The sequence below is a fragment of the Arvicola amphibius genome, chromosome 7 (assembly GCF_903992535.2).
Source record: "Arvicola amphibius chromosome 7, mArvAmp1.2, whole genome shotgun sequence".
Classification (NCBI taxonomy): domain Eukaryota; kingdom Metazoa; phylum Chordata; class Mammalia; order Rodentia; family Cricetidae; genus Arvicola; species Arvicola amphibius.
In genome coordinates this window covers 491444-507980 of record NC_052053.1, presented here as the reverse complement: position 1 = coordinate 507980, position 16537 = coordinate 491444, and the positions used below count along the sequence as shown (strand labels likewise).

Here is a 16537-nt window from a genome sequence, read left to right as displayed (position 1 = left end):
ACTTATGTTAAGTGATTAAATTGCAACCATAGTTCTCACATAGACTGTTACATGTGCATTTCCCCTTTGAAATGTTACTGACTGTTATGACCTCACTTTGCTACTTTTGAAAGTTAGTATAGCATGACTTTTCATAGAAATCACTAACCAAATTGCTTTATTGTCAATGTTGTATGTTTAATAAAACATTTTAATTAAAATTTTCTTTGACATTTTTCTACATGTTTAATACATTCCCTATTCTTATTAAAACTCAATTCCTCTATCAAAATTCTTCTCCACATATAGGTGTTTTTGCTTTGTTTCATGACCCATTGAACATACCTTAGGCCCTCTGTGTGATCACAGGTTTGAATGTATTATGCATAATCAACCTTAGGCATGGACTCCTTTTCATTCTCATCAAATCTGTTAGTAGATGGGATTTATGTAGGCAGAATAAGCTTTCTCATCATTTTCTTAACTTATTTTTGATAGTGTCAATTTCATTCATGTCCAATGAAGGTAAGAACAGCTGCTGTGACTAGAAAATCCTGTTGGGTTTGTTAAGCCCAGTTGCTGGCTTTTTGTCAACATTCACCCCATCCTGCTACTCTATATTCATTTGGTGTCTCCTTTTTTTAATATTCCTGGAACTTTAGAGGGTATACAGAAATCTTGACTAGGACTGAGTATTCAATTCTTATTGATTGTCAAAAGTTTAAACATCCAATACATGTGCATTCACCATGAATAAAATGTATTGTGTACCACAGTCTCCATATAAAAGCAACAATCTGAATTAGTCTGTTTTCATATGATGTATTTATAAATCTAAATTACATGCCCCCTCATCTTCACATCTTTATTCCATGCTTTTTTCCTTAATACCATTTTATATTTAATAACTATAATGGCACATTAAATATTTTTAAAGTATGGGTTAGCCTAATTGATAAATTGTTTAAACTTACAGTATTCTATCAAAATTTTGGTAAATTTAAGAACATAAAAAATAATTGAAAACCACATTGAACCTACCATGTATCTCAGTAGATTACTGCACTCACATAAGAAAGGAATCTTCCTTTTATTTATTTTCAAAACCTATGATTATTTATAATATTTTCATTTAATATTGCATCTATTGCATAAATTATTAGGAATATTAAAAAATTTGATTTATAAGTGGTCTGATTGTCTGCATTTCTTCCCATTCCTACACTCACATGTATGTATTATTTATATACTACAAATTGATAAAAGGTATTTTAAAGCAAGTACACAAATAATTTCAGTAGAATTCCTCCTAATATCTTGCCTCTACTTTCATATTGGCCTCATTGTTCTTTTGTTATTTATCTCTGAGACACACACTAATACATATATATATATATAATTCATATTAATATAAATAAAATATAGACCCCAAATGACAGAAAACAAGGAAATTTTATTAACCAAAAGAAATAAAATTTTATCTCTGAGAAAGAATTAATTATGATGATTTTTGAATTGTCCTCTAAAGGATGTAATTTGTTTTTCTTCATAGTTGCCATAAAATCTACTGTATGTTCATATGCCACACTTTCTTTAGTAATTCCTTTTCAAATGATACTTTGTTTGCATTTCAAACTTACCTATTAATAATATAGCTATAATATTGATTTGATAGTACCTGTCATCTGTTGATATAGAAGTCCTTAAACATGACTCAAAAGTCTTGGCCATATGATTTATTTATTTTTAGTTTGGAAAAATTTAATGGTCCTTTCTATAGAGTCTAGACAGATTTGCATTCTACAAAAGTATGAAATGGTTCTCTCTCTTTTTTCCTTGTTCTCTTTATTTTTATGTATTTATTTCCATTATTGTGATTTCCCATTTATGTGAATTTGTGCATACCTGTGTGGGCTTAGGTCCTTCAGAGGTGGACAGGAACCACTAGTATCAGAAAAGTGTTTAAGATCCTTTGAAACTTTAATTTTTCTTAATAGTTCTGCTACCACATTTGCCCTATTATTTATTTTCCTAATGACTAAAATTTACAGAGTGACAAGATACAAATTCAGTGTAGTTTTGATCCATTTACCTTGATGACCAAAGAGGCAGAACATTTTATTCTGTGTTGTGGACATCTGTATATTATCTTTTGTAAACTGCATATTTCAAAGCTTGTTACTTTGGAAGTTAAGATGGCCCATAGAGGTACATCTGCTCCACCCTGTCCAAAGGTCAGAGACTTTAAGCAAACTTCTGCTCTTTCTTTTGAAATAGGATGTATGACCTAGGGAATGGCTGCCTTCAGGATACTTCATCTAGGGTATTTTCACTATCTAACACAGAATGCTTAACTTAGGATGCAGGAATTTAATGTAACAAGTATTGTGACAAGTAACTGCTTTGATTGTCCTATGTGTCACGTTAAAGCAGCCTTTTGCCTTCTTCCCCCGATTTGTATTAGGGTATAAAATTTATGGAGAAATAAACATGAACAAACTCAGAAGTCAGAAGAACTCAGCATTTAGTATTCTCTGAGTTGACCTCTGTTACTACCCTATGTCTGTGTTTCTTTCTTATCTCCGTTCTTCCTACTTAACATTCCTAATCATCAAGTCCCTACCCTTGAACACATGAACCCAGTTGGGCTAAGATCACAGCAGAAGTTACCACAAAACACGTTGCTCCTGACATTATATCTGTAAAATTGTGTCCCATAATGATTTCCCAAATAATCACAAGAATATTTCCTGTGCATCATTTTCTATTGCATGGTCTAAATTGTGGTACTCAAATGTCGAAGATTAATTGAATAAGAGTCTAAATACATTATTGAATCAATGAATATTTCTTAACCTATTTCAGAATTTTTTGAAATTTTGTTGAATACCTCACAACAACACATGAAAACAGCATTTAACTTAATATATATCAGGACCAATTTACTGAACTCATATACGGAAATATTATCTTACATGTATATCTTCCATTATTAGCCTTTCTTTCACAGCACAAACTGATGATATGTTCATTCACTTAACATTCATAGCCATCAATTAATTTCAATATAACAGAAATTGAGTCATACATCATCTATACAATTATGACAAAAATTCCAAGTGTTTTTGTCCTTGACTCCATTCCTTATACATTGCATTGGGACAAATGGACATTTTCACACAATAGAAAGTGCACGTGGAGGAAATTTCTCACTATTGCCACCTTCCTCTGTCTTTTTCTCCCTTCTAAGTTGTCCCTTTTTTCCTCAAAGTAGTTAACATTAACCCCTTTGTTTTTATAAACATTTTACCTTTATTTTTATGTCACAAATACATATACATTAACTTAGAAATTCCAATAAAATATCTCAAGCAGAATATTTTGTATTGATTTTTTGAGACAGAATGAAAGAATTTAATTTGATTTTTTTAAACAATTGCATCCAGTTTTTTACAAATTTCAAGTATTTGTTTTTCCTTTTAGCTGGACCTATTGACTATCCTGTGTATAAGATTCATTTCTTAAATATTCATTTCTGTTTATTGTCAACTGTGTTAATTCTCCAACTACCATTTTGGAAATATTGCAGTCAGATTTGACGTATTTATTATTCTGTGACTATTTTAATCTTGTCAGTGGGATTTATAGAGATTAGTTATTTGACTGACCAAGTTTTAGTCGTGAAGAACCACCATACTCATTGCTACACAGGCTTGACTGATTTCCATTAAAAACAGCAGTGTGCCGTTGGTTCCTATCCTCACCAACAGATGTGATTCATCTTCTTAATGACTACATGCCAGATTTTGATGGGAATTATCACAAAGCATTTATGGTAATTGGGGATTGGGATGTGAGCAAATGTAGAGTAAAAATAAATAAATTAGTTTTACAATCTCATCTGAGCATCACAAAATACACAGCAAGGGACCACAGATATCATCAAGCCATCTTCATGTGCCTATGAGTATAACAACAATACATCAAATGGGACTGTGGAGGTGAATAGAAAACATACATGGAAAATTTCCAGGCACCATAACCGATTATATGACAAGAAAAGAAGAAGAAGCATGGATATGATTAAGTTATATAATCAGTTCGAGGAAGAAAAAGAGGCATCAGCAAGACTGGATTATAAACCAAGAGGTGATCTCTAGATAGAACCATTGCAAGAACTAGTTATCCCTTAGAGAATATGACCTAAAATCCTATAACCTCAAGGTACTGAAATGATTTTGTGAATGCATCCTATAGAAAAGACTCAAGAATATGGTCTACTCTCTGCTGACTAGAAAATTTGTGTCCCAGAGGTTGACTTAAGCCATCTGTGGAGTTGTGACAAACTTTTGAATTTTGAACTAGGATCTAATTCACAGTGATGATGGTTGACAATACCAAACCCTACAGATTATCTGGAAAAGCCAAACTTGGAGTTCATAGTGCTATCACATTTTCTGTAATATTGTAAATATTATTAGCTATAATTATAGATAGCAAGTGTATATATGAACAAAGAAGAAGAATAATTCTTACAGACTTTAAAGGAATTAATACACCTTTCTTTGCAACAGTATGGGAACTCCTCAAGAACTTTAAACATAAGAATACCAAATGATCTAATAAGGCCATGTTCAGTATATGCACAAAGGAAATGTGGCCACTAGATTTTGAGGAATATTTAGAGAAAAACCTAGAGTAAACAACATGTGATACAATGAGTACGATAAGAAAATCATAACCAACCCAGTACAAAAGGAAGAGTGTTCATTCCCTTCAATCTTAAAATTATTGATAAAATACATGAACACCTCCTATTATTTTAGTATATTCAACAGCAACAACAAAAACTATAGTGTGCATCTTTGAGAATATATTCATTATTGTAGACATAGACTGGTGCTTTAATTCAGCGATGCTCAACATATATCCACAAAATAATTCAACTATGATTACAATTTTTGTTTCTTACTAATAAAACAAAGGATCCAGAAAAAATTTAGAGCTTGAGGTTAATAATTCATGATCTGTACTATGACAGTGACTCCTTTGTTTTTTGATATCTGTAGGAAATATCAAGTGATAAACTTACACATTCATTATTAATTATTCTTAAATTTATTTATTTGTGCTAAGAAAGTAATTAATGGCCTTGCATTGTACTGTATCACATTATTACATTCTCACCACAATTTGAATTTCAATTTTACACTAGAGATTCTCTTCAAAGATAAAGAAAAATGAATTAAAATATACATTTTTTATGCCAATACGAAGCTGTTTTAACTACTGTAGCTCTGTAATACAGCTTAATATCAGGGATAGTAATGCCTTCAGAAGTTCCTTTACTATATAGGATTATTTTGGCTATCCTGGGTTTTTTGTTTTTTCATATGGAGTTGGTTATTGTTCTTTTAAGTTCTGTGAAGAATTGTGTTGGGATTTTGATGGGGATTGCATTGAATCTATAAATTGCTTTTGGTAGGATCGCCATTACTAAGCAGTGGTGAGACCCCGTTAATCCCAGTAGCCAAACTAGTTTGTCATAGAAAGCAGGTGGTAGTGATGCATGTTTTAATACCAGCCCGATAGAGGAATATAAGACGGAAGAGGACAGCTCTCAGACACAGTCTCATTCTGAGTTTCCTGGAGGTGGGATCGCTATTTCAGAGTGAAGTAGAAGTAAGAGCCAATGGCTGGCTGTTTTGCTTTTCTGGTCTTCAGACTAAACTTCAATATCTGTTTCTATATTTTTATTAGTTATGCTACCAGTGGCACCCAACATTCAGCAACTACATCCACATAAAACCGTAGAGAGCTTGGAAAGGAATTCTAGACATCAAAGAAGGGAGTTATTCACAGTTTTGGAAATGACTCTGTGGTTAAGAACACTGCTTGGTCTTCCAATGGTCCAGATTTCAATACCCAGCAACTACATGGTGCCTCACAACCATCTGTAATGAGATTTGGTACCCTGGTGGAAGAGACCTCATCGGTGATTTTTATCAGCTTAGATCATCAAACCCAATGGAGACAAGTTCATCAGAATGGCCATCTATGGGCTGCACGTGAATGCGTCAGCATTGCCAGTGCATACGTTCCATTTCATTTATTTTGTTTTTGGTAGCATCACCTTCTATAGTAGATTCTATTTGCTGATGGCAAGTAGAGGCATGGATCCTTTAAGAGAGACTACCTGACTCAGTATTAATGGTAAAAGCCTTGCAACTCTTTTAAGAGGCCTGGTCATGAAACATTAAATGGTGTTTTGTTTTTGTTTTTGTTTTTTAAATGGTGTTTATGAGCAACTGACAAGATGCGTCTTGGTGTTGGCATGGGCCTGGAAACTCCACAGAGTTGTGTCAATAAATTTTATTGACCATTTTGCTGCAGAGTCTAGCTTATACATGTTAAAACAATAAAATGATAAATAATTGAAAAGGAATAATTCTAACTAATGATGGGATTAGTAAAATATAGATAAAATTGAAGTGAAATGAAAGTACTGGTTTCAAAAAGATATAGAAAAAAATTACTGTTCTGTGTAGAAAGTTGTTTTCCTCTAAAAATATCATGATCATCCATGAAGTCTTTGACTACAGGAAACATAGCTTGCTCTCCACTGCAACTAATGGAACAGAAAGAAACTGATACATTGTTAGGAGTTTAGGGAGAAGCAATGGAACTATTGACCTTTCCAGAAGGATGGATCAGAAGGAATCTAAAGTGGAATTTCAGTATTACTCCCTACTGCTTTCTTACTTATTGCTAGAATGTATAGGAAATAAAACTTGAGTGAAGGGGACCTTTTTATTAAGCCCCCTTGATATCATCCTCCATGAAGTGATGGTATTTCAAAAAAGTTCAGCTATTTTGTGGTCATTCATACTCCTATGTCACTCTTATATCCTGTAAGCAAAGCCTACAAAAGGGTCATTGATTTGCAAATCAGTTTCTAATGTAAACTTTTAAAATAGTCTTTTTTTCCTTAACTGAATATAATCCAATTTTACCCAATAAAGCTGAAACAGAATTACACATTTGGCCATATAACATTTATTACTGTTAATGTTTGAGACTGAACTCATCAAATCACTGAAAGTAAAAATGAACAACATCATAAACTCATCAACAGATAGATACAGAAGCAATTTGGTATAGGGATGAGTAATAGTTAAGTATTTGGATTTTGGGGGGTTGGTTTATTTTGTTTTGTTTTGCTTTGCTTTGTTACAGTATTTCTTTGTGTCAAAGCCCTAATTTCCCTAGAAATTGCTTTGTAGATCACATTGGCCTCAAGCACACAGTTCCACCAGCCTCTGACTACTGAACGCCAGGATTAATGTCATGTGCAACCACTCCTGCCTGCATAATATGTTTCAGAACATGAACAGAAGGTGAGAAAGTTTGGAAAATTATTAAAAGTTGATGTGTGCATGAGCATACATAAAATACATAGTCAAAAATACCTCAGAGGAAAGTGTTGTGTAGTGCATGAAGACTATTTGTGATTTCTAGATCTAAATAGTGATACCTCAAAAACCTATAGAAAATAACATGAAATATCAAATTATCCAGATAATTTGATAATAGAGGAACACAATTTGATTAATTTCAGTTTTTCAGAAGTTCATTATAAATAATTCCCTAAAATTAAGTTGATGCACAAGAGAAATATTCCTCAGAGATTTGACAGTTTTTATTTAATAACTATCCGGATCTGAAACCAAAATAATTAGTGTAGGATCAGTGTGGCTGTTTGAGGAAAGCAAGATCATATAAAACACAAAAGATAAAATCTCCATTTTCTTTCACTGATGATTTCAAGTGAATGTTTGGAGGTAAGCTTGAATTCTTTTCTTATGCCATTTATCAAAGACAGCTCTGACCTGCAGGCTCAAGATGCTCTAAAAATACCATAATATGTCCATGGTTTTATTCTAAAGTGATCTACCCATTAAACAGATCTCACTTACCTCTGTTTTGTTATTAAGAAAGGTTATATATTTGTCAAATTGTAGCAATGATGCTGTTGATAAAAGAATTGATTGCATATATCCCAAAAGTGAGCAAAGAGAGAATTTAAATGCACAAGGGCATGTGATCATATTAGTTTATCAATCAATACCTTATTTTAACTTTTATTATGCTTTGAAAGGATATTTTGCATGTAGTTCTCTGTAGCGCATGCATGTCTGGTGTCCTTCAAGGACAAAGAGGATACCAGATCTCCTGCAATTAGCATTACAGGTATTAGTTAGCTGCCTTGTGAGTGCTGAGAATGGAATTCAGGTCATCTGGAAGAGCAGGCCCTGCCGTTAAAGCTGACTCAGAAAACCAGGCACTCAATGTGGTAATTTACATGCATCACTGAATGAATCTAGAAGACAAATGGTATGCAAGGGTTGTTAATATCTAAATACTTATCATGTGTTATTAGAGAACAATTATTTAGGAAGTGTCATGAGATTTGTTGATTTCTCTCAATTATGCAGCAGAACAGATGATTAATACGAGAGTTTTGCTTTATTTTGTCAGTTACTCTTCTTACATCCATGTATGTTGCATAGTAGCCAAAAGAGTTGATGAACTGGATATGGTGAAAGATCTGGTTTTACCACAAATACTAATAAAAAGAAACTAGACCAAACACACATGTGTTACAAATGAATAAACAGGAACATCTGGCATTTAAAAAGTACCATGAAAGTAGTCTTAAATTAAAATATTAGAGATCTATATAGTGTTCGTGGTTATCATAATAATATAAGTGATGGATTATGCAGAACAATATAATAACACAACACTTATTTCTTATTAGAAAAGTTTTGCTTTAAGAAAATTGACTTTGGTGGATTTTTTTCATTTCTCATCTTTAATATGTTTGGGTTTTTTTTGGCTTTTTTGTTTTTGTTTTAGTTGCTTGTTTTTCTCCATATCTATTGGTGGGCAGACTTGTAGAGATCAGGTTTTGATGTCAGGAATAATTTCCAGTCGTTCATCTACTTACAGAGCTAACTTATGTTCTCAGGAACAATCCCAGCACTAGGTGAGATGGTTAGTCTAGATATCAGCTTGCTGTAGATTCCATCTTTGTCTTTAATATTTTTGCAATTTTTAAATTTTATATTTAAAAAAATCTTTTCTCATTTTACATGCCAATCCCAGTTCCTACAGCCTCCATTCCTCCTTTTCCCTACACTTTCCCCCTTTGCACCCCTATCCACTCCTCAGAGAGGGCAAAGCTTCCCAAGTGGAGTAAAAAAGGTCTAGCATAATATTTTGAGGACTGACCAAGGCCCTCCCTATTATATCTAGGATGAGCAAAGTATCCCTCCAAAGAGAATGGGTTCCAAGATCTAGTACTGATGTGGAAAATCCTTTTGTACATGTGTTGCTTTTATTGGTTAATGAGTAAAGAAGCTGCTTAGGCCAAGGACAGGGCAGAATAGAGCTAGGTGGGAAAACTAAACTGAATGCTGGGTGAAATAAGGCAGAATTGGGGAGAAGCCATGTAGCTGCTGGAGGAGACAGACGTTGGAACCTTACTGGTAGGCCATGAGCTTGTGGTGATACACAGGTTAATAGAGATGGGTTAATTTAAGATATAAGAGTTAGCCAGGAATATTTCTAAACAAATGGTCAAGCAGTATTTTAATTTATACAGTATCTGTACAATTATTTTTGGTCTGGGTGGTTGGGAACGAAAGAGTGGTCTCAGCCAACGCAGTCTAAGCAGTAAGAAAAAATCCTGGTCCCACAGCCAGTGGCCCCACACTCTGCCCCAGTCATACAACTGTCACCCAATTTCAGAGGGCCTAGTTTTGTCCTATGCTGTCAGACCTGAGTTGGTGAGCTCACATTAGCTCAGGTAAGCTATTTCAGTGGGTATCCCCATCATGGTCCTGCTGCGACTGCACATCCCAACCAAGAGGTGAGTGATCAGGTACCCATTGATTTCCTGTACTGTACAACTCGGTTTTGTCATTTTGCCTGGAGGCATGGAGAACATCCTAATGAGAGGGAAGGCACCCAGCTGAACACCCCATTCTCTAGGCCTTGATACCAGGGAAAATCCCCGTACCCCTCCCCCACCTGCCAAAGCTTTTCTAGCCAGCCAGCCAGGAGGGAAGTTTCTTGCAGGTAGGCTACTCCAAAACCCCCACTTTATGGATCAGATCATGCAAGCTACAAGTCTCAAACCCTCCTATTTAAAGGGACCTCAGCAGAACTCTCAAGCCCAGGCTGGGACTGCACATAGCAGACCCATCCAGCAGGACACTCCACTCTTGGGTAGAATCATACTCCGGCTTTCACAACCATGAAGAATTACCTTGGGGGCTGGAGAGATGGCTCAGAGGTTAAGAGCATTGCCTGCTCTTCCAAAGGTCCTGAGTTCAATTCCCAGCAACCACATGGTGGCTCACAACCATCTGTAATGGGGTCTGGTGCCCTCTTCTGGCCTGCAGGCATACACACAGACAGAATATTGTATACATAATAAACAAATAAATAAAGGAAAACTTTAAAAAAAGAAGCATTACCTTGGGTTTCTGGAGATGTGAACTCTGCTCTTCAAGGTAGCAAGCTGAAAGTTGAAAACTGCAAGCATATATCCATGACTCCATCTTTCTTTGCACACAGCATGACAACATGATTTCACAATAAAAGGCTTAATACTTCTTTAGAATAAGAATTAAGGAAAAACTTTAAATAAAATCTATGGATTTAAAGACTTTGTACTGAAAAAATTAAGGAAAGGCAATATGCAAACACAAAAACAGACAAAAGTTTGCAGTAATATCTCATTTTTAAGAACAAAGTACAAAGAAATAAATTCTGTACAGTGTGCCAATATTTCTAATGTTTGCATCTCAAAACCTGCTGAAACATAGCTGAATATAATAAAATAAATTGATGTCATGGGTCTATTTTAACCATATACCAGTTCTTTTTTGATATTAGAAATCGCATGCTGTAGTTAATAAACAAAATAGTGGTAAATGTCTGCTTAAAAGAACATATAAAAATATTTATTTATCTCATTCAGCCATCATAAGAAACTTGTGAACTTGAAAAAGCAAATTATTGGAACATATGGAAATTGTTTTATCTGCAGATGAAGAGCAAAGTAAAACAGTAATTTCAAATATTACAATTACAGAGTTTATTCTCTTAGGATTTTCGGATGTCCCCCATCTCCAGTGGATGCTTTTTGGGATATTTTTGCTCATGTATTTGACTATTCTGATGTGCAACAGCACTATAATGCTAATAACAAGAACAGACCCTGCTCTGCAGATCCCTATGTATTTTTTTCTTAACAACTTCTCTTTTGTGGAAATCTGCTACGTAACAGTCACCATCCCGAGGATGCTCATGGATCTTTGTACACAGAAAGGCACTATTCCATTGCTTTCCTGTGCTTTACAACTCTGTCTTGTCATCATGTTTGGAGGAATGGAGTGCCTCCTACTTACAGTCATGGCCTATGACCGTTATGTGGCCATTTGTAATCCTCTGAACTATCCACTAATCATGAACAGTAAGTTCTCTGTGCAGCTTGTGGCTGCTTGCTGGATCAGTATCATTCCAGTTGTGACTGGGCAGACTTATCAAATTTTCTCTTTGCCTTATTGTGGATCTAACAAAATTAATCACTATTTTTGTGACATCCCTCCTATACTTAAACTTGCTTGTGGAGACACATTTGTGAATAATTTAGCAATCTATGTTGCTTCAGTGGTGTTTATCATGGTTCCATTTCTCTTGATCCTTGTCTCCTATGGCAAGATTATCTGCAATATTCTAAAACTCTCATCAGCTGAAGGAAGGTCTAAAGCCTTCTCCACCTGCTCATCTCATCTTATAGTTGTGGTTTTATTCTATGGTACAGCTATGATAACATATGCACAACCAAAATCAAATTGATCAGAAAGCATGGGAAAGTTGCTCTCTCTATTTTATACCATTTTTATCCCACTGTTGAATCCCATCATATATACATTGAGAAATAAGGACATCATGGTAGCACTGAGAAAATTACAAGATAAGTTATCAACATATGGGAGCTCTTAAAATTACAGAAATGGATTCTTTATATGATTTGCACAATTGTGCACCACAGTAGACATTTTAACTTTATTTCTGCAATATCTAATTATAATAGTTAATGTTGCATCTCATGTGTAGTGAACTTTGTTTGATGAACTTAAATTAAGGGGGCCTACAGAAATCCAAAAATTAAAATAATTTTTAATTTCAGAAGTCAACATTTTGACACAATTGGGTAATGGATAATGAACTTCCATGTCTGAGAAAATTTTTGCAGTTTGTATGTTCTTGGAGTGAGAAAGTCGGTTTTCTTTAGGGATATATTGACCTCTGGTGATTCTATCAAGGCTACAGTAAATGATTCTTTACCCAGGAGCACAAATTTGACTGCATGGAAAAAACAAAATGAAGATTACTAAGTTGGTAACAAATTAGATATATATATATATTAGAGACATTTGGGGACTGGTTAAGTATGAATGTGATCAAAATACATTGTAGAAAATTCTCAAATATTTATGTAAAATGATTTTCATGTATAGATTTGTGCTGTGTATACTACTCAGTTGTAATTTACTTCTCAAATTATTATGTAATAAAAATAGCCAATTAAAGACAATGTGCTCGTGAAAGAAATTAAAATTGGCAAATTTATTGTGGTGATAATCACCATTTTATATAAAATACAAAGTTTTAAACCAAGCAGTAGAGTTATAATAGGTAGAAACAATCTTGACATATATCAAGTGCCCAATGTGGAAACACCTAGTTCTTTGAGCACTTAAAAAATAATAACAATTCCAAAATAGTATAAAAGGATTGTTCTTCTAATCAAACTTCTCTTTTGGTAGACCTTTCGTTTAATTTGGATAAACTTGTCACAATAAGGTGTAACATGATGATTTGTGGGCAATGTTACCATTTCATCTCCAAGAAGATTAAGAGAGAAGGATCAAAAAGTCAAGAACAGGCTTGAAACTACACTATGAGTTGGTGGTCAGTCTGATATAAAGGAAATATTGTCTTAAAAGTTAAATAAATAAAAGATAGATATATAAGTCCACTATAATTTAACAGCCCTCCTTGAACCCACATTTTTTGCTTTATACATATTATTGAAACAGAATTTCTAAAAATCATGTGCTAACACAGAAGAAATATTTACTCATAGCTTGCTATACTATGTCCAGATGTTTTATCTGTGTTTATTGTGTATAATCATATATCACGGAAGTGCATATAGGAGTATTAGAAAGGATTCAGAAAGATCTAAATGTATACAGTGCATTGCTGATATTCAATATACCATAAGGAAATACTACTTGCTTAATTAGATCAGAGGGACTTAAAATAAATTGCACTTTCTAATATGGTGATAATACATTATGGAAGTTGAACAAAAATTAGTTAATGCATATTTGAATCAGAATGTGTTTAGTATATAAATATTTGAACTATAGACTTAGAAAACCAAAAGAAGATTATTCTTGCTTCTCTCGTGGGTAGCCCCTGCCATATCCTTTCTTCTCTGGACTCTTCCAGATTCCTCAGAATTTTCGAGCTCAGCTATAATACCCTTTCATCCCATGAAAAAATCCTGAAAGGTAAACAAAACCTGAATCCAAACAATTTACAAACTGAAATTACTTTTTAAACTGAAAAACATGTAAACAAAGATGGTTATATAAACAGAGTGTGTGATATCAGTATGAATACATAATTCTTGAAACAGCAAAACTGAAATCAGTGTGGAAGAGTGGCAGGCAGAGAGGCAGACACAGCGGTTGTGAAAGCATACCCAGAACCTGTACAGGACCAAACCAGACAAAATACAAACAAGGAAAACACACAAAAATGTAAGTAACGTTAGCTTCTGGGAAAAGAAGAGTCACTTTTCTCCTATAGTGTAGGCCCTGCTAAGTCAACAAAGCTTTGGTGGAAGATCAGACACCCAAGACCATTTGGTGCTGCGATAATTTGTCTTTGTGAAGGGTTCAAAACAAACAAGCCAGGACTCCTAGTAGATGCAAAGAGAATGGGGGTATATCTGGGGTGAATTGACATGCTGAATATGACCAAAACATGTTCTATGAATCTCGAAACTCATAAAATCTATTTAAAAGGAAGATAGGTAATAAAGAGCATGGGACTTGAGCACATAGGATCGAATCCAGTTTACTGATTCTAGACAAGAATTGACACTGGTAGCAATTTTCTCTCCAGTACTAGAGCATACTGCCCTGAAAATAAAATAACAGAAAATAATTCATAAGGTTAGAAAACATGAATTGGACTCATTAAAACAAAAATATATTGAATAACTTAATACAAAAAAAATGTCCTAAGTAGGAAAGGAGTATAACTGCTTCTATTAAACATGCATAATCAAACAACTAAGCTTAATTAAGAGAACATAAGTAGGGAGAAGATAAGTCACAAGTTTGAAATGAGTTCAATAAATACTCTATAAATTAATTGTAGTAAACACATAAAAGTGAGTTTATGATGTGATTCATTGTCTGTTTCATTGTAGCCATGGAAGTCAAGGCAGCAATGAGAAATCTGAGTTCACTGATGGTGAAAGCTAAAACTTAAATTCAAGACAGTAACAACTGTCTACAAAGGTGTGGGAACATGGATGTTAGTGATGCAGAATAGTTAGACTGGAAAATATTGTGACTGTTTTTTAAATATGTAAACATGAATAAAAATGTTAAGAAGAAAATAAATATAGGATGAAGGTAAAATTTGTTTATTTAAACATGTTTATAACATTTAGAGCTGAGAAGAATCAGAAACTAATCAGAGATGAATTGCTAAAAATGTCAATGATTATTGATAAATTAATGAGAAATATTGCTAACAAGACTCTTAAATTCTTTTTCTCAAAGAATATTTCTACACACTAGAGATTGAACCGCCAAAAATTTAAATTATTCTGAAGCAAGGGATTCTACTATCGAGTCAAGAAATTTTCCTGTATAGCCTATAAAATATCCTGAGGTGCCTGTAGAACTACACATGGCAGTATATTCAGAAAGAAAGTAAAAATAAACTAGGAGCAGAAGCAGAGGTCAATAAAGAAATAAAACAAGCAAGAGTAGAATTTGAAGCAGTAGCAATAGCTGACCAAACAACAGTTCTACTAGTAGCAGCAGTGGAAACAGCTCCAGCAGTGGCAACGCTGGGTAGTTAAAGCTGCTCCGTTAGCAATTCTAGTACATGTGGGAGCAGCAGCAAAGGTAGCAGCAACAGCAGCAGTAGTAGAAGTCAGTTTAGTGGCAAAGGAAATGCCAAATAGCAATCCCACAAGGAGCATGGACAAGAAGGGAAGGGATGCTTGAGAACAGAAAGAAATCACAAATTTTCTGAAGGTGCTAGTAGAGATACAAAAGAACCAAAACATAATAATTTCTGATTTGACATAAAATCATCTACATCAGAGATTAGTTAATCAATCATAAGATATTCAAAAAAATTAAAGAGACTGAAAAAGGAAAAAAAAACTAATAAAAAGCCAGTCTTTGTTAGCATAGTTTTTGCAGTAGACTTCTTTATGTGCACAAAAGTATTGCCTTAAAAGGATGAGGTCGCTTAAACATTGCATGCTGCATAATTTACATGAAATCTCCAGTGGCTATATCAATCATATATCAATCATACCCTTAGGAAATCAAAACCCCTAAAATCCAGAGAAAGAATGGAAAACAGGAAATGATACACTGAACCAACCTAGCAAGAAACAAAGAAAACAAAACCCAGATATAAATACCTAGAACTATAATCTTCCAAATCCCAGGAAATATGTCTCCAATAAAGACCAGTAACTCTAACAAATTAGGCCCTGAATATCCCAATTAGGCAGACGCACAAGAAAAACATCTTAAGATTGCCTATGTGAATATTATAGAGATTCTAAAACAGAAAATATACAAATCCTTTAAAAAATCTAGGAAAACAAAAAACAGTGGAAAGAAATGAATTAAGCTGTTAAAGAGATGATAATGGAAATGGGATCAATAAAGAAAAAATCAACTGAAAAAAATCAAGGTATTGTGGAGATAAAAATTTAGGAATGCTAACAATATCTACAGAGTCAGTCTTACATTAATTGGAATACCTAATATAAGGTGTTGTAGATATGAGAGAAGAAATAGAAACATTTATCAAAGAAAATCTCAGTTCTAAAACACTTCTGACATAAAACAAGAAATACTAAGACTAAATCTAAGAATAATAGGAATAGAGAAAGGAGAAAAAATTCAGCTCAAATGCCCAGAAAAGACTTTCAACAAAATTATAAAAGAAATCTCCTGAACATAAGATTATGTCTTAAAGGTACAAGAAACCTAAAAAAGGAGATGCCTATAAAGGTACAAGAATTGTATAGAATACCAAATAGAATGAATCAAAAAGAAAGTCCCCTTGACACATAATAATAGTAAAATAAGCATAGTAAGCAATAAAAAATATCAAAAACTGAGAGCAAAGGACAAATTTACAC

At 33.8% G+C, this 16537-nt stretch overlaps 1 protein-coding gene across 1 annotated transcript; it reads left to right on the top strand.

The window, feature by feature from the left end:
- The first annotated feature begins 11076 nt into the window (after positions 1-11076).
- On the top strand, positions 11077-12057 carry LOC119819308 (olfactory receptor 10AG1-like). The gene is given in 1 exon segment (XM_038337442.1): positions 11077-12057. A coding segment is annotated over 1 exon segment (981 nt).
- Positions 12058-16537: the final 4480 nt, after the last annotated feature.